Source organism: Cygnus olor, chromosome 8 (assembly GCF_009769625.2).
Source record: "Cygnus olor isolate bCygOlo1 chromosome 8, bCygOlo1.pri.v2, whole genome shotgun sequence".
Classification (NCBI taxonomy): Eukaryota; Metazoa; Chordata; class Aves; order Anseriformes; family Anatidae; genus Cygnus; species Cygnus olor.
In genome coordinates this window covers 29,882,797-29,905,638 of record NC_049176.1, presented here as the reverse complement: position 1 = coordinate 29,905,638, position 22,842 = coordinate 29,882,797, and the positions used below count along the sequence as shown (strand labels likewise).

Genomic DNA, 22,842 nt, shown 5'->3' with positions numbered 1-22,842 from the left:
ACCGTGACAGCCTACACTGGGGCTGAGACAGCAAGCAGAGTAAAGAACACTGGTAACGTTACTGGACTAAGGAAGGTTTTGCATTAGATTGCATGTTACAACACCATCTACAAGAGCTCCCCGCCCAACCAGCTCTCATCTGCTCCTACAGAAAAAATGAGCAGGAACATGCGATACCCATGCTGGGGTAACACAGGACGGAGATGTGGCCAAGGCTCTCGGTGAAGCTGGGATTGCCTCAAGATGCTCTTGTCATGGAGCCACAAATACAGTGACCTCCTTACTACTGCTAGTTGCTGGCACCCCTACTTCATTTTTAGACATGCAAACAATATTTTGGGGGAAGTGAAACTTAGAGGGAGTGAGCTTTTCTCTGAAAAATGTTTATTTTCGCTAGGAGGATATCCACATTCCAGGCAAAAGACCATGACAATTCTAACCTGTTGAAAAAGGCGCAGGATAGGAGACAGCAAAGTTTGCATGCAGAGACTTTTTCTCCTGTACAGCAGTAACCTGTTTAATCTCTGTCATTAATGCCATGCCAGCCCTTTCAGTGATGATGAGAACAAAGAAAAGTGACAGTGAAATACAACTATTAGGTCAAACTCCTACCCAATGCATTTCATGATTCAGAGTTTCATTACAGAAGATGCTTGAATTTATAACGAACTGCTAATGATGATTAGTCTAATCTAGCAACCCCAAATTAAAAGCAAAATCAAGAAACCAACAACCCACAAACCTTACCTCGATAGAAGAGTGGGAGCTGGAAGGCAATGGGAAAGGAGTAACAGCCATCTGATTGACGGCATCTTCATTTCTGCAAAACAAACAAACAATGTATTACACAGTTAACCACAATGACCCAACTTCTGTCCGTTAGGAAAATATTATTACTGGCAAAAGAATTGCTTCTTATCAGAAGTCAGAGCTTAGAAAAGCACTTCATCTTTGCTTGTGTTTTCTGCTAGCAGATTACATCCCTTCCTGGGACCGCAGTAGTTTCATCTGGGAGATCTTGACATTACATACTTCGGAAATCTAATTTAATGTGGATTATCAGAGGATGCAGCTGGAGTTTATGCCCCCCTACACACCAACAGACGTGTTAATACTTTGTTAGCCTCTTCTAATAATGTCTATACTTGTTAACTGCTTATTTAGACTTGTCTAACATTCACATTGCTGAACTATGAAACCTGCTTTTGACGAAATAGATTGCTTTTGCTTTTTTGTCCACATTTGCAGTGGTCTTTTGTACAAAATTCAATATAAAAACTTGGATGAATTTTTAGAAAAAGCAGGAGAAAAAAAAAGATGAACACTGATTCCCTCTATGCATAAGCACATTATTTTTCCAAAGATGCTTATCATGTATGGCATCTTTTATTCTGTCCTCTTTAAAACTCATTCTTAAGTTGACATTCGATTACTCTAACTTTCAAAAGCCTTTCTTATTAAAGAGCATTCTGCATTACCGATGTTTTTCCTCAAATGTCTTTTAAATTATTTGGCTCTTGAAATTAGCTCTGCATTTTTTTTAGCCTCTGTAAAACTGAATCAAGTAAAATATGACTTCAGTGATATATATTTTTAAAGGCAAATATGGGGCATATTAAAAAAAAAAAAGACTCCAAAGTTTGCTTCAAAAACTTTTCTAGCACGCCTTTTTATCTTTGGGTTGAACGCCTCTCACAGAACACAGAAGTCAGGAGCATGATGCAAACGCTATTTTGCCAAAGATTCAGTAACAAGACACAGACTGCTTGCCAAAACAAGACAGGAGGAATCAGTAATCCTGGTGCTCTGCAGATACAATGCCTTTCATCTCGAGTTATGGCAGTCCAGGCAGTGCATCTTCAGGGTTTGATTTCTGGTTGCATCTTCCAGGTTAATGTAACACAAGCACAACTTTTCCCTCTAACCTCTAGAATAAAGTATTCAACCAGTAAGTGCTTAGAAGCACTTCATAGAAATGCCTGTAAAAAAGTCTCATTTTATCTCTTAGGAGTTAAATACATGAAGCCAGTACATTTTGATTGCTGAAGGACACCACCATAAATCAACAGCTCTCAGCTGAGCAGCATGTGGGAAATTCAGTCACAGGCTTTTGACATGACAAATCCTACAGGCAAATGTTGGTGAACTCATTTACTTATCTTCAACCAAACAGCCAATTCCAAGGAACTGGTTCTATGCCACTCATTTTTGTGCTCGCTCCCAGCCTCTCCGCCTGGCCCTGCTTGTAGCTTTGCAAGAGCAAGAAGCCCTGCTACGAGCAGAATCAGAGTGCCCTGTTACACAGAAAACGCGCATGAAGGACCAAGACAGAAAGAAATCCGAGGAATGCACAGAACCAAGAATGTGAATTTTATAATCATTTCCCAATTTTCAAGTTTGCTTTATAAAACACATTAGACAAGGACATTTTTCCTCCTCTTATCTTCATAAGATACCAATTTGATCACATTGCTGTTCTAACCTATACGAATAAATCACCAAACGTAAGGTGTCTGTGAAACCTAGCAATTTTGGCTTAACCATAGAAATTTTTCAGACAGTGTTTTACGTGAAGCACAGACAGGGTGAAAACCAACCCTTGTGTAGCTTACAATGCAGGCTGTATACCTTGCAATTAGGAGTAAACTTGGAAATAATAAGTGATGTATAAACCTTTGTAAGAAATACCACTCCAAGAAGTGCTAGACACAAGCTTCGTGAACTGCATTACAAAGGGGGGGGGGGGGGGGGGGGGGGGTTGTGTAATTAATTATACAAATCAGTTTCTCTTTAGTATGTACACACAAAAAGCTTTGTGGTTTTTTTCCTCCCATCACTGGGATAACATTTTTATGCATTTTTAAATGGATGGGCAATTTTATTCCAAGCAGTAACAAAACGCCTTACGGTTATTCTCCTGAAAAAAAAGCAATAATAATAATAATAAAAACAAGGTTAAGAAATGTCTCAACTTGTAATCTCCCCCTGCTAGGGCTCGTACATATTTAAATACTTTAATGCTGCTTCAAAAGAGAATGCTTCAAAGCAGAATCAAAGAGGGAACATATTTTAAAGTGTCAGATCTAATAATAAATTGCTCTTTCTGCTCTCCACTTCCATAAGTGTCCTCAACTAAAACATGAATTTATTTACAACTAAAAGGAGCAATCATTTTCTTTTGATGCTGGAGCAGACAGCTTAGAAGCCTGAACATCATATTCAAATTACAGTAACTGCAAATGAACATCCAATTTATTTGCCAATAGCTGCTACAGAACCACCTCCGAGAAAGCTGTTCTCAGTTACCAGCACTCGAGATTGCTCGGGGTTAACATGTCTGAGCCCCTCGCAGTCAAGACACGGCTTCGTACTCGCAGGGTCAAAGCCATGCACGACGCAATTCGTAGGGCAGGGAGGCTCCATCGCTCCCCCTCTGTTATCTGCAGGAAGGATAAACAGCCACTGCTCTCGCTCCAGCGCCACCCGGGTTTGTGGAAGACGCCTTTAAAGCTCCTTGCCGAGCCTGCGTACCAGAGAGCTGTTTGTATCTCATCAGCTACACAGAAACTGAGCGGGAAAGGAATTCCTCACTCCTCCCGCAAATACTTTTATTGCTTCTAACCCCTACAGATGAGTTTGAGTGAAAACCAGAATTGGATCTGGTTGGACGTTAAGTGCCGACTGCTTGCACCAGCCTCGCTCAGCACCGACGAAACAAGTTGTCTTCATTGCAAGAGGTCGCAGGAAGCAAGATCAAAGCAATGCATAAGTGGCAAAGACCCTTTAAAGTTTAACAAAGCTTATACGCTTTCAGATTTATTTGATTAAATTGTCATATTTCACTACATTTTTCTTCCTTGCTAGTCTAAATAGACCCCTGGACACTCCCTGTCCTTCCTCACCGGCCGATGAGCAGAACTTGGGAAGTTTTGCTCCAACATCTGCACCTCTGGTGAAGGGGGAGACGTTGGGGCTTAAGCAAAGACAAATGATGCCGTTATTGACTAATGGTTAACTACCATAAACACGTGGCACATAAAAAACCTAAAGAGATCAATATGCAAATATAAACCTTTAGGTTTATCATCCCTTTAGGAGATGATTCATTCCACACAGCTGAAGGCAAGCCTGAAGGGAAGCTGGCGCTGTGCAGCTCCACAGCTGCTCTGGACGCTGTGCTGCACTTATCAGAAGCTGTCTCTGGCACTTCGGAGGAATGTCACACACGGATGGAGTGGTCTGTGAAGCATTGCAGACAGTTATCTTTCTAAAGATGGTAACCAGAAGCTACAGGCTGAAACGCAGGTTTCTTTATTTGCTCAGCCATGTCTCATATCTGTAATTTTTGTATTCAGGTTCCCTCCCTTCATTCAAGGACATTTGCTCTTTTTCGTTGTGACTACTCGTACGTCTCCCAGACTTGTGATAGTACAGCTCACTGTCACCTAATGCTAAGGAAATACTTGGTGAGCATGCTGAATGAGATTCATCACCTGTCTAAAGCTGAGCATCTCATGTCCAAACCTCCCCTATAGTCAGCAACAAAACAGGACTATTCCAAACCCAGACCCACTCAGAAGTGCAATCATCCAAGCACTGAATGACCTGATGTAGACTGGGAAGAACTCAATTCCTCTCCACAGGTTCCTGACAACTGCTCACTTACCACAGAGGTTCAGGTGACTTCTAGATATCTCAATGAAGGGAGATGAACCTCTTGCCAATCCACCTGCAACTACAGGGTTTGTCAACACTAAAACGATCACTTCACAAAAGCTCTGTAGGGGGTTGGGGATGCTCTTCAGGAGCATAAAGAATTCCGAGGATCAGGGCAAAAATCAGTAACTTGTACACAGTTGCATGACACCTTAGTTGGAAGAGATCTGGAGAGCAAGCAAGTGAATGCTGTTTGCCCCGTAGCCTTAGGACTCCCACTGGCTGTAGCAGCTGGGTGCACGAACTCCTGCAAGTTATTGAACACATCTTTCTGTGTCTGATGAACAACTGTTCACATCCTACTTGTTCAAAGGAAAATGATATCAGTCCAGGATCTCCTATTTTCTCATCTTTGTTTTCATCCAGAAACTCCTTGGGAGAAGACGAGCTGCAGGAGAGTTGAATGCTGGAAAGACACACTGAGTGTTTCCTTCAGATAGGTCAAGGCAAGACCTTTCTATTGTGCATCATCTTGAAAAGATCTCTCCTACTAGAAACAAGAGCAGTCTTATTCTCCATTTCCTCTCCATCTACTCTTAGCTAGGTGAGATCCAAATGCACACTGCTATTTTAAGTGAGTAACTCCTCATTTTAATGGCAGGTTAGGTGATGAGAGGTTTGAAAGAGACCAAACTACGTAACTTCCTCAACTGTGTACTTGTTCACATCTGCGTACAACAGCAAGGAGGAAAAAGCTATGAAAAAACACAGGACAGTTCAAACTTGCACACACAGCATTTGACAGCTTATTTGAGTTTTCCCAAACAGAAGAATCTAAACAATTAAAGCAACTAAAAAACAAATTTATATTACTAAAATATGAGCAAATATGTAATCTAGAAAAAAAAAAGACAGCAAAAATTATTTCTAAAGGATGAAAATGTCTAGACTGACTGGTGTACAGTACGCAACGGTACCTACAGAGCTCTGAAAGAAGAGCAAAGATTCAGTGACAAAGGTGCAGCGACGGCAAGCGTTAAACAGCACCGAGAATGGGCCAACCCAGTCACTGCCCTCGCATTACCAATCCTCAGACCAAGCAGAGATCCCTCTCTCTTGCATGTCACCATAAATAACAAGAGATTCGTCTTCACAATTGCCCCTGGAAAGGGAAGGAGTGGTAAGCCGACAGATTTGTGGGCTTCCCTGAGAAGCTGCAATCCCATCATCAGAAAGCGAGTGTCATGGGACAAATGCCCGCAGTGTGGGAAAATGACTCCGGACCGTCAACAGATGCTACTGAAATAGGCAAACACCTACAGTACTGTATTCTTACAGCGTTGTCATATTTTATTGCAGCATAAGACAACTTTCTTTTAAGGAAAAAAAGGTATACCAAATGAATCAAAGAACTAAGCACAATAGGACGAGGGTTTGAAATCAGCAGCATTCACTTGGATTCAAGCCTTCAAACTATGTTTGATCTACTTATTATACCAACACTGGAGCACCAAAACAGATTAAAGGCAGTTAATTGAGCATGGAAAAATCATTGAATGTGCTGAATCTTAGAATTCTCCCTGTATAAGAACATTCTGATATAAACTGGATTTCCTCCTACAAATGTAAAACCCAAGTGTCTTATTTTGCATCTTAAAAGGATGAACATTTAATGCATGAACCAAAAATACAATGGACAAAACTCATTCTATTTTGGGAACTAGGGCATAGAGATTCCTACAAGAAACAAGTCTCTGTCTGATTATTGCAGCCTGTATTAGCCATAGTAGCTTGGAAGTAGCATCTGTAGGCCTATGAGGTCAGGTAAAATGCTACCAGACACTGGTCAGAGGAAGCACGTGGACTGAGCCATTTTGTCTCGTGAAGACCGTGCTGTGCTTGGGTGATTGGTTTGTCTGCTTAACTGTGTAAGCAGGTTAAATGTTTCAAATTTGTTACTGTAGAAAGCCACAAAGCAGAAGATGCACTGAATCTTAAAAAAAAAAAAAAAAAGTGACACTACAACTGCAAATCTTTTAGATGCTATTACAAGCTTACGTGATTAATGAGAGCACTGGGAAATGGTGCTGTGTTAAGACCTACATTTTGGAAACCAGCCAAGATCAACTCTTTTAAATAATCATTGTCAATTTAGTCGAAGAAAAGATGCTCATGAAGCAGAGCAAGAAACCTTCAGATACAAGGGACTGTGATTCTCACAGCGTTTACTGCACTGTCGCATCAGCAAAAATTTCAGGAAAGTGTGGGAATTAAATTGTAACACTAGCAGGGTATCAAAAAAAAAAAAGGGCAGATATTTATAGTGCAGATCATCAGTTAGGATTTTACTAAAAAGTAAAACAGACTGAGGAGGACACCTATTTTCTGTTCCACCCCCCAAAATAAATTCACAAAACACCAAGTTATTTAATGACCATATTACGCATCTCAAAGAAACTTTCTTGTGGCCAGGAATTCCTGGGCTTCTTTTCTAACTGATTAAAGACTTTATGGAAACATCCCCCTGCCCTGCACGTGAACCAAAACACCAGGAATAGGAAAACCTTGATGTAGTTTCCTGCTTCAAAGCAAAGCAGCAGCATGCTCATCACCGAGCATCCTTCATTCGAGAAAATAAGGCCCCAGGATATCAAAGAGGACACTTAGTAACAGAGTCCAAGAGTCCCACCAGTTTTGCTTTTATGTCCTAGATCGGCTCAGGCAAGCACAGAGGAACATTTTAGGCTGCAGAATAATGACTTTCTGGAAAACCATAACCTACTTTCCTGCGTGCTCCGGGACACACTGTGGCTATGCCACGCTATCGGCCTTCTGCCTGCACAAGGAGGTTGCATCAGTAACAGTGCTCAGGAGGAGGGAGGTATTTCTGTTGCAACTGGCTCCTCTGCTTCTTCAGTGCACAGCAGACGTAACGGTGCCCTGCTCCTTCCACGTCGGACAGCCGAGAGGCACTATGTGAGATCAGCCAAGCAGCAAACCTACCAGGAGAGCTCTCAGTCTGCTATGCTCAGCGCTCTGTTCTCGTCTGGAAAAGCTACTGTACGTGCACACAGGAGATGGATGGAGATTCAAGATGCCCGTAACTCTTCATATTTGGTAGAGGTGGCACCACAATGCATTAAGCAGTGCCATTTCAGTACCTCCATCTTATATTATGGTTTTAAAATAACTGATAAAGCAAGCGAAAACTTTTCCTACTAAACTGCACTGTGGACAAGACTTCTGGGATTGGCACAGCCTCTTGGCTTGTGCATTCAATCACATCCACTGATTTTGAGGTCTAAAGTGTAGGAACTGGAAGCACCAACACAGAATGGGCTAATGGAATATATTTTGCATGGGAATATTACTCTAATTTCTCCTTTAAGAGACAGCCTAATCTGGCTTTGGTAAAACTTTGAAACGCCCTTCTTACTAAAAGCAGTTGATCTCAAAAAAAAAAGAAGAGAAAGCAACATTTGTTTTTCCCAGCATTATAGACAGCGTCCTAGTTGCTGATAACATTTTCTCGGTGGGAGAATTTCTTTTCTTTGCGGTTTGAACGGCTGCTTGGATCAAGAGAACAGACGCGTCAGTTGTCAGTACACTCCAATGCATGGCAGAGAGCAGGGACAAGATGTGTTCTCTTTGGAAGTGCAAAGACAAGCTCATAACCTAAACAGCAGCATATAAAACAGACTTTTTGTTTTTAAGCCCTAGAGGGAATGACAAGAATCATCCAATGATATTTCCAGTATCTATTAGTTACGATCATCATGACAACTTTTTGCCTTGAAATCCACTTCTACACAAATAACCTGAAAAATGGGAAATACAGGTAAGAACTCACACAGCTTTTATTCCCTTCCATACCCATGGAGACTCGAGCTAACAAGCACACACTGTTACAGCCCCGCAGAATCTGGTCCTCGGCAGCCAGTTGTGGTGCTCGGGGCAGCAGGACAGGCTCGCCAGAAGCCCATGCTCTCAGTGCTGCCTGACAGCACTAAATTGAGCCCTGGGTTTTGGTTTCATACATTCTGCTTCTGCCTCTGGAGCTTCCATACCAGGCACATTTTCAACATGCAATTAAGTAACGGTGAGTGAGTTGTCGTACATGACATTTAATTTTCAATAGCTGGGAAAAGTAACACGGGAGCTGCAGGCAAGACCATTAATCTCCTCCAGATCCTATGTGCTGCCAAGTATAGCAACTCATTCTTCACGGAGCTAATGCTGCTCTTCCATCATTTCTGCGTGTGCTGTACCAGACAGAGCCATGAGAATAAATGTACACATTTATATGCATTCACCCACAGATTATTACATTGTTCACAGGTAAGTTGAGTATGAGCAGAGAATATAAAACAATATCAAGCATGATGTATATGCTGATCAGAAGACCACATTAATAAACTGGCATGGTTGTAAGTGCCAACAGAAGTCACAGCAGGAACACTGGCACCTATGAAGTTCCAGCTCATCAGTGGATATATGAATTCTGGGAAAGGGGCAGCTTCTTCCCAACCCCCTGTCAAGGGTCATAGCAGTAACGTCTCCTGAACTACAGTGAATGAATTGAGGTATCCTTAAAAATTTTCATACGTGGAGTAAAAGAAAAGATGCCCACATGTAATTTTTATGCAGATGAAAGATTGTAAATGTTTTAGCATATTCCCTGCTACGTAAGCCACCCCAGTGCTCCTTGCCAAAATCAGGTTTCCCCTCTGTACAAATAATAAGCCCCATCTCACCTTTTAAATCCTCTTTTAACACCAATGCAAAGCCATCCTTCATGTGTCCGTGCCACAGCTGCTCCACATACTCCATCCACACTTGCCTGCTCCCCCACAGCAGCTCCCTCTCCAGCTCCCAGCCTCTGCCCCGTTTTCACTCCCTTCTGAAAGCCCGGCTGAAGCAAGTTGCCCACCCGTCTTTGTGCTGACAGAACTAACCCAAAGCACTTCAGGAAGCTGGAAGGGGAAAGGCCTCATCCGTCAGGGTCATCTCAAGCCTTCAGAAGGTACCCCAAAATAAACAAATGATTTTATATATATATATATATATATACACACATAACATTAAGAAGAATTCTTGAGCAGTCCTAAGATGAATAGTCAAGGAAGAGGATTATATCACTCCACAAAGAACTGAGTAAGTTTGGCATTTTCAGAACAGGCTAAATGTGTAAATTACATACGTAAATATGTAACAAAATAGGCAAAATTATGAACAAATGTTTTGATGAGAACTGTTCTTACCGTATGAAAACTAGCTTGACCTTTGATGGGGCGGTCTTAATTACTGCAGAAGCATTCTGATGACTTCTTCCATACAATATCTGATTGTTTATCTGTTAAAACGAAAAAGAGATTTTCATTTAAATGAAGTTCAAAATGAAGTATGCATTGTTCTAATTCACACCACCAAGACTTCCATATTGTGCTGACTCCTCAATTCCTCTGAAGGAAACAAAACTGACAGCAAAGGAGATGAGACAGAGAAGGCAATGTCAGGACATACCACATTACTTTGCCTGTGAAGGATCAAACGCTTAATCACAGCAAGAAACACCAGGTACTACTTTGGACATGTTTTCTGAGTGCAAGGCAATCCTGTAGTTTTCAGAGGGAAACAGCACGGCTTTAACGCAGTACATGCTCCAGGAATTTTCTGTCTGTAGGTACCAGAAGTCCTTTCCCAGTTAGAGGAAAATATGATGCCTGATGCCTCCCAGTGCCACGCTCATTGAGTGGGACCTTAACAAGCACAACAGGACCTCTGAGATCAATAGAGTACCTACTCTCAAGCCAACCAAAAGCATACTCAGTAACCTATCACAAAAATAACCCGCAGGGTAAAATTTAAAGCATTTCACAGGCAGCTCTGGTGTTTAACACCCTGCTGCACCTCAGTGACTGCAATATTCTGGGCTTCAGCCCACCTTCTACTGCCCTTGCCTCAGAGGTACCCCAAGAGGATGCTCGCTTTTCAGCTCAGGCTTGCACAAGCTGCAACCACAATGATCGCACGCAGAAGATAAGGCAGACAGGCATACCACAACAATTTAAACAAAGGGAAAACTGTGCTGAGTACCATGGCAGAAAGAAGATTATGTCAAGGAGATTGCCAAAACCCTTGAGCAGTCTATTAGCCATACCCTGATGATTTTCAGGTTTAAAACTCTTAGACTTGAAGAGTTTAAAATGCTGAACCAAACACACAGAAAGGTGGTGAAGGAAAGCATTCTTTAGACAGACTACCAGGTCTGTCTTCAGCGTTGACTCTTCCAAGCTGAATAAACATCAAGAAAACAATGATCTGTGGAAGAGCAATTATTTACCCGCACCCACGAACACCTCTGCTTGCTCTGGCGTTTGCCACCAAACCCAAGGCAAAGCATTTCTTTGAATAACACGAAATCAAAAGGACTAGCATTTGGAGCTGAGATGTTAGTTCAGGTTCACAGTTCAGCTCGCGCAGTGTCCTGGCATCTAAGCGAGCATCAGATGCCTCCAAGCAGCACAACAGCTTGTTCATCAGTTAAGTAAGCAAGACAAGCACAAGAATAAAAACGCCAACGTTTGATTATTCATGAGGGTGGACACGCAGAGAGTTTACCTACCCGTTTGCCTGCTGTAAGCAGGCAGAACCAAGAGAGGTGCATGAGAGCCTGGGCTGGCACAAAGCGGTCGACGCCGAGGCAGCAGCATTGAACCCTTCGTGAGGCCTTCCTGAGGCGCTGCTTGGGCCTGGAGGCTGCAAAGGCAGGGCAGGGGCAGCATCCCCGGCCTCGCTCCGATCATCAAGGGCAAATTTAACATCTGGTGCCAAAACTGAATACCTGCTCGCATTCTGCTTCAGGCCAGACTTACAACTTTCAGTAGGTTTGTTGACTTAATTCCTCTAGGTTCAAAAATAACTTGTTCACTGGGAGTACTGGATGCCTTACAAATTGTTTGGATTTAGTTAAATTACCATCAATTTTTCTAAACAGCAGACTTAGATGAAAATTTATAGTCTTTGCTCTGGCTAAATTAATTCTCTTCAGTAGATGTATCAAGTAGTCCAAAATTTAATTAACTCTGAGCTAAGTCTGTAAGTTATAATTATTTAATTATACCAAAATGAATGGGTAATCAAAGTAATATATCTCTACAATTTTGGACTGGCCCACACAGTTATTACAGCCAGTATTATTATTTTTTAAAAAAAAGGTTACTTTCTTTTGCAAAGTAAATTAATGTTACTTTGGCTTTGGATACCAAAGTGATGAGCAAAGCACGAAAGCCTACTTATATAAACCAAGAAAGTACGTTTAGGATTTCATAAGCAACGTCATTTTATATCTTTCAGATTAAATAAAGGAATATGTCACATTAACCACATAATACTCCAGGAGTCAAAACCTGTAAATCTGTGCTTTATTTCTCTCGTTACAGATTAGAAGAGCAAAACAAAGCTTTGACCAAACAAAAGAAATGAAGAGACCTAAGCCAGCCTCAACTCTTCTTTGAGTGCCTCTTTGTAAAACATCTTGGGAAGACAAGAGAGCAAGGAGAAAGCTAAAAGCAAGCGATAGGTGTGAGGTCAGGTCAGCACACTTAAGTTGGATCCTTGATACAACTCCACACTGCCTTATTGCGGATTGTATCACATAATGCCAAACTTATCGTTGCCTTCGCATACAAAAGTTTTGTTTTACAGTTTCACACACTAAAGTATCAAAGTATAAACTCAATGAAATCTGAATTCCTAAATTAAGAGAAAAACATTAAAAAGGATCGTTTGTTTCTCAAACTTTAATTTGTTGAAGAGAAACATTACATTTGGATAATTTCCAAAATAACACTTTGTCCTGGTTTCAGTTAGGACAGAGTTAATTTTCCTCCTAGTAGCTGGCAGGGTGCTATGTTTTGGATTAGAATGAGAAGAGCGCTGATAACATGCTGATGTTTTAATTGTTGTAGAGCAGTGCTTACACCAAGCCAAGGACTTTTCAGCCTCTCTCTGTCCTGCTAGCGAGCAGGCTAGGGATGCAGCAGGAGCTGGGAGGGGACAGACCCAGGACAGCTGACCCAAACTGGCCAAAGGGGTATTCCATACCATCTGACGTCATGCTGAACAATATATAGGGGTGGCTAGCCGGGGTGGAGGGGGGGCCGGCTGCTCGGGGATAGGCTGGGCATCGGTCAACGGGTGGTGAGCAATTGCATTGTGCATCACTTATTTCGTACACATTATTACTATTAATACTATTATTATTATTATTGTTGTTATTCTTTTCCCTGTCTTAATAAACTGTCTTTATCTCAACTCACAGGCTTCACTTTCCCATTTCTCTCCCCCATCCCGGAGAGGGAGGGGGGAGGGTGAGCGAACGGCTGTGTGGTGTTTGACTGCCAGCCGGGCTAAACCACAACACACTTTTTTTTTTAAACAATGAGGCAATAATGTAAATATGTAAAATTAGTATCATCTGATTTTTATGAAAATCAAGTCAAATGTTATCCCAAAGAAGCAGCACAGCTTTCTATAACTATTTTTTTGTAACAATGCGTAAATTTTCTTCTAATCACAGGAATTGTAACGTTTTGAGATTTAATCAGATTCTCTGAAAAGTTTCCAAAAGTTTTTGGTCAAACTGCATAAACTGAAAACCCACAAAATGCACCAAAACCCAAAGTAATAAGCAAGAGGAAAACAGAGAAAAGATTAATTAATTAATTTGAATGCAAATTCTTCTTTCCTGCCCAGATTTCTCACCTAGCACAGGCTCAAACATGTGCCTCATCTGGATGTACAGAACGACTGTGTACGGACAGCCTCCTGCCCTGCTGCCCCGGTGGCTCTGCCTCAGCCCCAGCTGCCTCCTGCGGGGGAAAAGACGGGAGGAGGCAGAGCTGCAGGTCGGTGCTGCCCTCAGGAACACCACGCTTTCAGATCACAGCTTCAGAAATTACCTCCTAACACTAACCTTAACTGATAACCTGTATACTAAGTACATGAAAAAGTGAGTATTATGCTGGAAGTAGGAATTAAAAAAAAATTACCACTACTGGGATTAATCATTTAAGATGATTTTTTTCACATGGAAACCCTTCTTTCTATGTTCAAGTCATTGCTGTGCTGGAGGGATATTGCTACTTGCCTAATCCAGAGTCACAATTTTGGAAGCGGACAAAAACAATAATCCCCCAACAAAAACTGAGAGCAAAGCACTAATTCCCCCGATTTTAAGACAGACGTGACGTGATTTTGGCTGAGTCGTTCATTTACTTGGGCAAAATACTGACTTATCTGGTATGTTATTATAGCGTCACTTGCATTTCCCTAAGAGTCTCAAACAAAATCCCAGTAAAGCCACGTTTAGCACGAAGGCCCCCAGCACTGGGGAACGACAAACACGAGAGGAGCACGAACTGCCTCTCGCTGCCCAGCAGGGACATTGGGTAACTCGCATGCTGCTGCTGGACTGTGAAGGCTCTCTCGGTCCTTCAAGAAGTGCTGTGGCCTCCTTGTGCAAATAACCCGAAAAGAAGCTCCCTTCTATCTCCTACCACACTTCCAGCAAGACAACCAAGGACAGCCGGCAGAAAATCCCAGCGTGGGTAACTCAGCCCGGCAGGGCTCTGTACAGCTCGCTCCGTTAATAGACCAGTCGGCTCCCTTACGGAGTGACAACGACAATAATAATAATAGAGGGATTAGTCAGTGTGCATAAAACATACCAGAAGGACAGAGCCACACAGTGCTCAGGAGCAGTGGGGCTGAACAGCACGGGTCCAGCACCACGGGGACGTGCCACAGGCCATGCTGGGCACCGTCAGCGGCAGGACGGAGCCTGAAGTAATAAGACACGAAGCAGGGCAGACACCTGCACTAGAACAGCACGACTGCCAGGCAGGAACACCACAGATGGCTTCTTTACTTGGAAAAAGAACAGAAAAGCAGAGCTTGTGCCACGGTAAAAATACATCCTTCTGTGCAGGGACCAAATTCTGCCCTAAATACTTTTCCTCCATGAAGGGTATGAGAGTAGGATGAAAGGACCTTCTCCTTCAAATGGCTGCTCTCTCCAGCCACTTATCCATCCAAAATACATCACAGAAGACTTATTAAAAAATAAAAAAGGGAGATCACGTACTTTTTTTTTTTTTTTTTTAAATTATTATTTTGACCTGCATTTCACCCAATATATAGGCCGGACTGACTTTGAAAATGAGTCAGGATCATGCCCCTAAAAGACTAGGCTTGTTTGGAGAAGCTAAAAGTAAGATAATATGTCTTTAGTTCAGTGACAGCGGATTTCATGAATAAGGAGCAGAGGCGGTTTGGCAGCATCCCATAACCTTCAGCTAAGTTCAGTCAAACTCCAGTTCAAAGAAAAAACCAGGAGATAAGATCCATACACAGGTACCAGTTAACCTTCCCCCGGTAGCCAAAAGGAATAACCTGCACCCGCTGCAACAGCATCTGCTGCTTTAATGGAGCAACACTGGCCAACAGGAGTCACTCTAGAGGCTTCCTAAGATGTGAATTCTTCCCTTGCCGATGCGTTCAAATATTCAAATCTGATGAGCAAACAAGGTTGCAGATGCAAACGCATTTAAAACATTCAGTGAGAAGAGAATTGAGGGTGGTCTATCTGCTGCCAAACAGATGAGAACACCGAGGATAATGGCTTCAAATGCTTATGAGGTTGTTGCGAATTCCAATAACTTTTTTTTATTAGTGGGCAACAAGCAGCAGCTCAGCCTGCAGGCAGAGCGATGGAAACCTTGCCTGCAGGGCAGCACCACCCAAAGGACCAGAGGCTGCTTCCTCAGTACCAGACTGTCCAGGGCCCTGAATGAGGTGAGGGTCCCATGGGGGACACGAGTGCTTCTGTACTAACGGTCTAATTTTAAGTCTTTAAGCAGAAAAAAAAAAAAACAATCTGGTTCCTGTCACATCCTAACTTCTGAACACTTTAAGTTTGCTGTTAGTGCTCCTCCAGCAGCCTTTGATGTTTCAACTGCCTCTGCAAGTGAAGCCAGCTGACTGCCCTGACCCCTGCACGACTGGCAGGGAAGAAGCACGAAGTCATATTCCTACCTCCGTGACCTGCATATTTCTCAGATATGGGGATTCCTAACGGTTACTGAAATGGATACTGAACCTAGTGCTTACTGAACAAACCTGCCAGTGTAAATGCCCATTAGTTCCATCTCAATGCTGCTCACATATAACACTGAAATGCTTTTAAAAGGCAAAAAACAGAGCTCTGAATAATTGACCGCTGGTGTGAACATAAGACATCTGTACATGGCTAATACACAACCCGCTCCTTTGTAATGCAGGATGTTTTGACACGGGATACATGCTCACTGGGGACTGGAATGAGATCACCACATCCTTTCAGAAGTGCTCACACTTCTGCCCGCTAGTGACACACCTTTAATTTGACTGCAATGGTAAACACGAGAGGTAGTTACTGAAGGCCCTTTGAACTTCGTTTATTTGAAATACTGCATTTTTGAGATAACAAACATCGCTTTTCTTCCACTGAAGGAAAAAAAACATTTCATCTCCAACTTGGCAGGGAGAGGAATTAGGGCAACGCAACAGTTTTGAAACTGCTGCTCATAACATAGTGCGTGCATGTAAATCCCAAGCCTTGAGATACATGTGATTAATCACAGATGGTACATCCTTCATGTACAGCAACGTTTAACGTTAGATCAAACAATCACCAGAAGGAATTACTCATGAGATACATGAAAACCTCTATGAATCCTTCTTTGTAGGGAAGCATACCAATACAAAAGATTCTTTCAAGTTTCTCTTTAACTACCTGGCCTATAACATACAGAAAAACAGACAAGTCCTTTCAACTGGTATATGCCAATACTCAACAATTTAAATTTTTTTTTTCTACCATTAGAATCTGGTGCCAGGGAAAGGAAGCAAATTTGAAGGAAAAAGTCATTTACCTACACGACTTCAGCAAGGTACAGACCTTCATGTCATTTATCACACTTAAGAAGAAAATAATAAGCTTCAGATGGTGCTGTTATTCTAGCAAAACAAACCTTTCTTGTACCACGTGCATTGAAAACCTGTAATTATAGAACTGGTAGACAATGACAAATGCTTAGAAAATTCTGAGTACTCCCAAGGTATCCCCAGGCAGTCAAATTGCTTTTTCTCAAGTCAAGAAACATGAGAAAATAGTTCGTTCTCTGATGCCACAGCGAGTTGCTGAAAGATCAAAAATCACCACCCATGGAGAGCAGTTGGTCGCTGTATACCTGCTCTTCTGTGAAAGCTTCTTTCTAAATGAAAGATTCCCAGGGACAGCTGCTTTTTTAAACTGCTGAAGCAATCATGACATGGGGAACCGCTGCAGGTACTGCAGAAAAGCAGCATTTTGCAGCAGCCAAAAATCAGATGAAGTGCAGGAAATGTGTGTTTGCTATCCGAAGGTGAAGCAAGGAGAAAGCAGAAAAAGAGAAGACAAAATACGCTGCTTGCTGATGAGCTCTTTTCCCTTGTTGGTGAACTTGTGCCAGACACGACTAAAGAAAATAAGTATTTTAAGTTACAACAAATCAAAACAGATTACAGCATGAGATTTTATTTTCAGGATGGGGGATACCCCTGTCATCTGTAAAAACACATATGGTAACTTTGAGGGGGTTTAGTTTTTTCTCTTTTTTAATGTAAGGTGTGAATTTCCCTGCAAAACCACATACAGGCTACAAGGACAGATTTACTATTCCCTTCCTGCCTTTCAACAGTCCCTCCCTGAGCATAGCTTGTGAACATGCTGAGAGCACAGGCCTCACTGACAAGACATTAGTTTTCACAGGCCGATGATTTTTGTTTCACTGAAAACACATTTACCTGCCAAAGGGCAAGTTCTCAGTTGGCATAAATCAGTGCAGTTCCTTGCCTCAGTCACCCAATTCCACTCGAAGGCTTTATTTAAGGCTCAAACGATAGCCTCACATATGCCTCTCCCTCTCTCCATATGAACCTTATTTAGTAGTTAGGGAAGACACTTACCTCTAGAAGCTCATCGCCAATATGCATCCTCCCATCTCGTCCTGCAGGTCCGTCTGGATTGATCCCAACCACAAAGATGCTCATACGAGATCGGTCCTTGTTGCCAGCAAGGCTCAGTCCAAGCCCATTTTTGTCTTTCTCAAGCTCAATAATGTGCAACTCTCCCGGTAGATCTGCATATCTTTGCCTGATTTTTTCTACAAAGAAACATAAAATAAGTTGTAATACAAGATAACTTACAGGCAAATGCTCACGGACACGCACAAACGTGCTAGAGATAGATGACTTTGTATAATCTGTATTTTATTAATAGAGGTCTTTCCAGCACAGAATCTGAGATGACGTGTTGTACCTAACCCCTGCATTCCCTCCACTCGCTTTTCAAAAAGCTAAGGCCACAAAGAGAGACAGGACACTGCTCATAGTGATACATCTTTACCCTGGGCATCTCTGGACCACTGCAAGCCACCCGGCTGTCCCTGTAGCACTAACAGAACAAAATGCAGTATCAGCTGCAAGTTCTGCTCACATGAGAACTGCATTATTTTAATTATTTATAAAATAGACTGTTTCTAAAACAGAAATGTTTTGAAAAGAGGGTAAACAAGGGAATTCTAGAGGTACCTCTATCTTACCTTACAAAAACTACCAATTTCAGGAAACCCTCATAAAGTTGGAGCTGGTTAACTAACCCTTGTAGGAAACTGAAAAGCTTACATTACGAACGTACTGCAAACTCACATCTCGAGATAAAATCTTTTATTTTGATTCTTTCTGGTGCTTCAGGCATACAGTTACGATGCTCTACTTAGCGTTACGTGCTACTGTGCAGATGATTACTCAAAGCAGATGTCAGTGACAATGCACGTGAATGATTACGGCTTTAAACTCAGCTTCACTTTATATTAAGGCCGTTATTTGTCTTTCGTCTACATTTCAAGCATTTCTGTGACAGAATGCAATATACCCACAAAGTTATTTGGAGCACATTGCACATAGTGGAACAGAGCATGCTGACAGTTTAACCTGACTGTCTTTTCACCACCGGCATACAGACATCTGTAACTTTGGCTTACAAAGGTCAAATGCAGCAAGGGTAATTTTTTTCTGTTTGTCCTCTGTGGTTTTTGCAGCCAGCCCTGTAACACCAGCTGCATCCCCCATTACAGCTGGGCCACATATTAAAAAAGAAAATCGTGGTGTTTTGCTGTGCCTGGGTATCACCTTCAGTGCAGAGCCCAAGGTGAAAGAAACTGCTGCATTATGCATTAAGAAGAGCGAGAGGAGATGTTATATGCTCAGCCATATCCCTGAGTCAGCAGCAGCTAGATCAATATTAGCTATTACCATTCCACCACGGGAAGTGTATTTCGATAGCACGATTTAACCACCGTAGTGTGTTTCCATGACAACAACGAAGAGGGGAAAGGAGCTGGGGAAGGTGAGAGGGAAGCACCAAAAAGTGAATAAAAAGGGCTGCAAGGGCTGGCCGAAGCGGAGGCGTGCGTCGGGCAGCCCACGCGCGGGCTGCCAGGGTGACAGCGCCAGCCCTGGCCCTTCTCCGAGGTCCTTCTCCAGGCTCAGCAGCCCCTCACAATTTGGCAGGGACACCCAAGCAGCCCCCATCTCCAGCCCCAGAGGCACCCAAGGGCAAAACCCACAGTCAGAGCAGCAGCCAGCTCTCCCCTCGCTGTATTTCCAGGCTGGCATTTTCCTGCCTTGCCCCAAACCCCTGGTGGCCCGGAGCCTAAGCCTAAAAGCCTGGGAGGGTTACATTAAGGGTTAGACACTTTCCCCGGAGAGCTGAGCTTGTAAAGCCCTACAGAGGTCTGCACAAACTCAGGGTATCATGACAAATTAGAAACCTTGCTCGTTACTATCAATTACGTGCCAAAAGTTCATACAAGTGAATTAAAAGGCAACCCGTGTAGCTGCGCAGCTCTGTAATATATTTCCTAACTAATGGGGTCAAAAAGTAATTAGCGGTGTGATTTGCTACTTGAATTTGGGAAGTGTGATTTTTCTGCTTGGTATGCGGGATGCCTCCTGCCAAAAAGCACCAAGCAAGGAAGGTCCTGAAAGTGGTGCTCCTGAGGTACAGCGGGCGCGAGCAGCACCGCAGCTGCGCATGTTTCACACAGCACCAGGGTTTAATGTTCTTTTTTTCCCCATTAGATGAAGTCCAGGCTTGAAGACCACCAAGACCACCATTTTCTGCCTACCTCAACCTGACAGCAAACCGAACTTGTTAGAGTGAAAATCAGAAAAGAAAAGGAGAACACGCACACTTCAACGCCATGCAGATGAAGCAGCACATCTTTAGGGACTGCTTCGAAAGAGATTTTGCTTCAAAAGAGATTTCTCTTTTGACAGAAAAACTCCCTGACATTGCCCCACACGAGCCTGAGGCCAGGAGCAGCGTGGTGGCACGGTGCACGGACCCCTCGCTGCAGCCCCAACCCGCAGACAGGAACCTCGGCACCTGTAAGTCTGTGAGCTCTGCAGGGCTTCCTCCTGCTGCTCTTCTCACGTGGGAAGAACGCTAGCTGTTCACAAGTACACGTGTGTTCCTGTTCCACCTTGGGCTGAATCTAAGAGGAAGTGTTAGCCCTCCAAAAATTAGCAGGTGGAGCCATTGCCGGGGTGCGACACAGCCTTGCTTTATTTTTATTTTTTTTAAGGGGTGCCCCGCCGTGTGTTTCTGTTTGGAAAATCCATACTTAGAGGGAAACCTCTGCCTGTACTAAGCCTTTCATTGAATCATCACATTCATTTACGAAGCAATTATTTGGAACAGCCGAGGCGATGCCGCGAGCACACCCGTTCCAGCGGGGCAGGAGGGCGCCGCCAGTGCATGTGGCCGCAGGAGTGTGCGCGTTCACACACTGAGGGACGAGAGGAGACCGCCCTACCCTTAAAACCAGGGCTCCCCTAGCCAGCACGCCGTCTCCTCCTGGAGCAGCAGAAGGTTGTGGCTGGCACAAGCGCCACCTCCCACGATAACACGCTTCCAAGGACTGTCCTCAGCCGCCCGCCTGGCGGTGTGAGCGGCAAGGCGCTATTCCCACTGCTGTCGGTGCCTTCCTCCTCCGATCTGCACACAGCTTTCCTCTGGGCATCCCGCTGACTTCCTATAATGGCGTAATCCTGTTCTCAGTTTGCCTCTTAATAAGAATCTCGTAAGATTATTTTAAACGAGTATTTACTGCTTAAACAAACGTGGATCCAAGGCATCTCCTTTTTAATGCCTTTTTCAGCTGTTCCCCCTGCCCCCAGCTGGTCTCACTTTCCAGTTCCCTGCCTAGCATCGGGAAGCCAGTTAGCATCTGCTTTTGCAAAGAATTCCATTATCTGCCTTCATTACCAGATCCTTTACACAAGGCAATTGTAATTTGGTTGTTACTGCCGTGCCCATGGGACACGGCGCTTTTTGTGTTGGCGCTACGCGGAGCAGTTTCCCCGCTCGGTGACAATGCGCCCATCGCAACTTCTGCAAACATAGCTCGTCAGTGGCATTTAATTAGCCAAGGTTGTAGGCAGTTGCTTTTAAAAATACTATCCGGATGCAACGTGAACCAAAAGCAGAGGCATGCACTTCAGCCATCGCTCCTGCAGTAACGTTTCCCAGTTACATTAGCAGACAATTACATTTCAAAAGAGAAACCCTGGAAATGGAAGACAACCGCTTTCAAACAACGTACTATTATGCTGCTGCGTATGTTTCCCTGCCTCAGCCGCTATCCCTATTATATTAAAGGGAGAGATAAAGGAAATAAATGGGGAAGGTATGGTCAGGACATTGGGCATGCATGATATAGCATTGCAACAAACACACAATTTATCTGCGCTGAAAAATCAGACCACTTCCCAGGAAGGCAAGAGGCTCTTTACATTGCAAAGCCACACAAAACACTTGCAAAAGGCTAAGGAGCCCGCTTCCCACACCTGCTGAAACCTCTCGCTCAAGGAGCTGAAAGGGAAGAGGGATTTCTCTCTGAACAGTGCCTCTGCAGGATGCAAATCAGAGCCCGTCCAGGAAAGTAAGAAGAGAGCAGAAGCAGCCCTGGACTCAGCCATCTGACTGGTGTTGGGATCAAATACCCGATATTAAAACTGCCAATGCAAAACAAAAAGAGGGGGGGGAGGCAAAACACTACAGAAATAAACAACAGCCGATATTTGTGTATAAGAGGTGACAGTGAGGATTTTCCATTCCTCTTGCGCCGCCTCAGACAACTATTAGCAACATACGCTGGCTTCTGAAGACTCGACAACGGTCCCATTTATCAGCCCGGGTTCACTGTAATGGCGGTAGCTCCCGTTTCCATCGCGTGGCACAGAGCACGGGTACAGCCTTCGCCTTTTCCGAGACTCCTCCGCTCCGCCAGCAGTGCTGCAGCACCGCCAGCGCTGCTTTGCCTTCAGCAGATAGCTATCAGGATGCAGCCAGCATCCACCACCCGGAGCCAACCTTGCATATCAAACAACTAATTCCCTTCTTGATTTCACTCTAAACATTTTTTCAAAAAAAAGTAGGAAGTCCCTTGAAAGCTAACCCTCGAGCTGCGAGGGCAGCGTGTCTAATTTACTGATTACAATTTACAAGAACCTAAATAAGCATATTTAAGGGACCATAATTGAACAAGCGGGGTTTAGAATTCTCCCACTACTAATAATATAATAAGCTTATTGTTTTAATCTTCCCGCTAGCTCTCTATTCAGCTCCAAGGAGGCAAGCAGTTCTCCAAACCTTATCTCAGAAGCGATGCACTTGTCTGTTTTCATAAGCTTTAAACCGATAGAGGGAAAAAGATTTCTGTAATGCTTTCTTAAATTCCGTAACATAATTTGCATTCTTCTCTCAGTGACCAGCACACAAGAGAAAAACAGGGCAGTTATATTCAACGCTGGCAACCCTAAATGGAAGAGCCAGACTCCCGCTATGCCCCATCCCCCTCCCTGGGGTGGCGAGAGGAGAGGATGGTGGCTGCTGGAGCTCGTACCTTTGTAGGTGCTCTTATCTCCAACCAGGCAGGCAGGGAGCACCTGGGGGTAGGATGGGGCAGCTGTGGGGTTCCCTTCGTATCCCGAAGCTCAGCAGCTCTGACAATCTCCCACTGAAAGCCACAGCATCCC

General features: G+C 43.5%; 1 protein-coding gene across 8 annotated transcripts in view; it reads right to left on the bottom strand.

Moving 5' to 3' along the window:
- Positions 1-22,842, bottom strand: part of PATJ (PATJ crumbs cell polarity complex component) — a 152,460-nt gene that overhangs the window by 43,485 nt on the left and 86,133 nt on the right. For all 8 annotated transcript variants that reach the window (XM_040565857.1, XM_040565860.1, XM_040565858.1 and 5 more), the window contains 3 exons: positions 17,707-17,903; positions 9,918-10,009; positions 748-820 (listed from right to left, as the gene is read on the bottom strand). In XM_040565857.1, the coding sequence (XP_040421791.1) occupies positions 748-820; positions 9,918-10,009; positions 17,707-17,903 (362 nt within the window). The remainder of the gene's footprint in view (positions 1-747; positions 821-9,917; positions 10,010-17,706; positions 17,904-22,842) is intronic.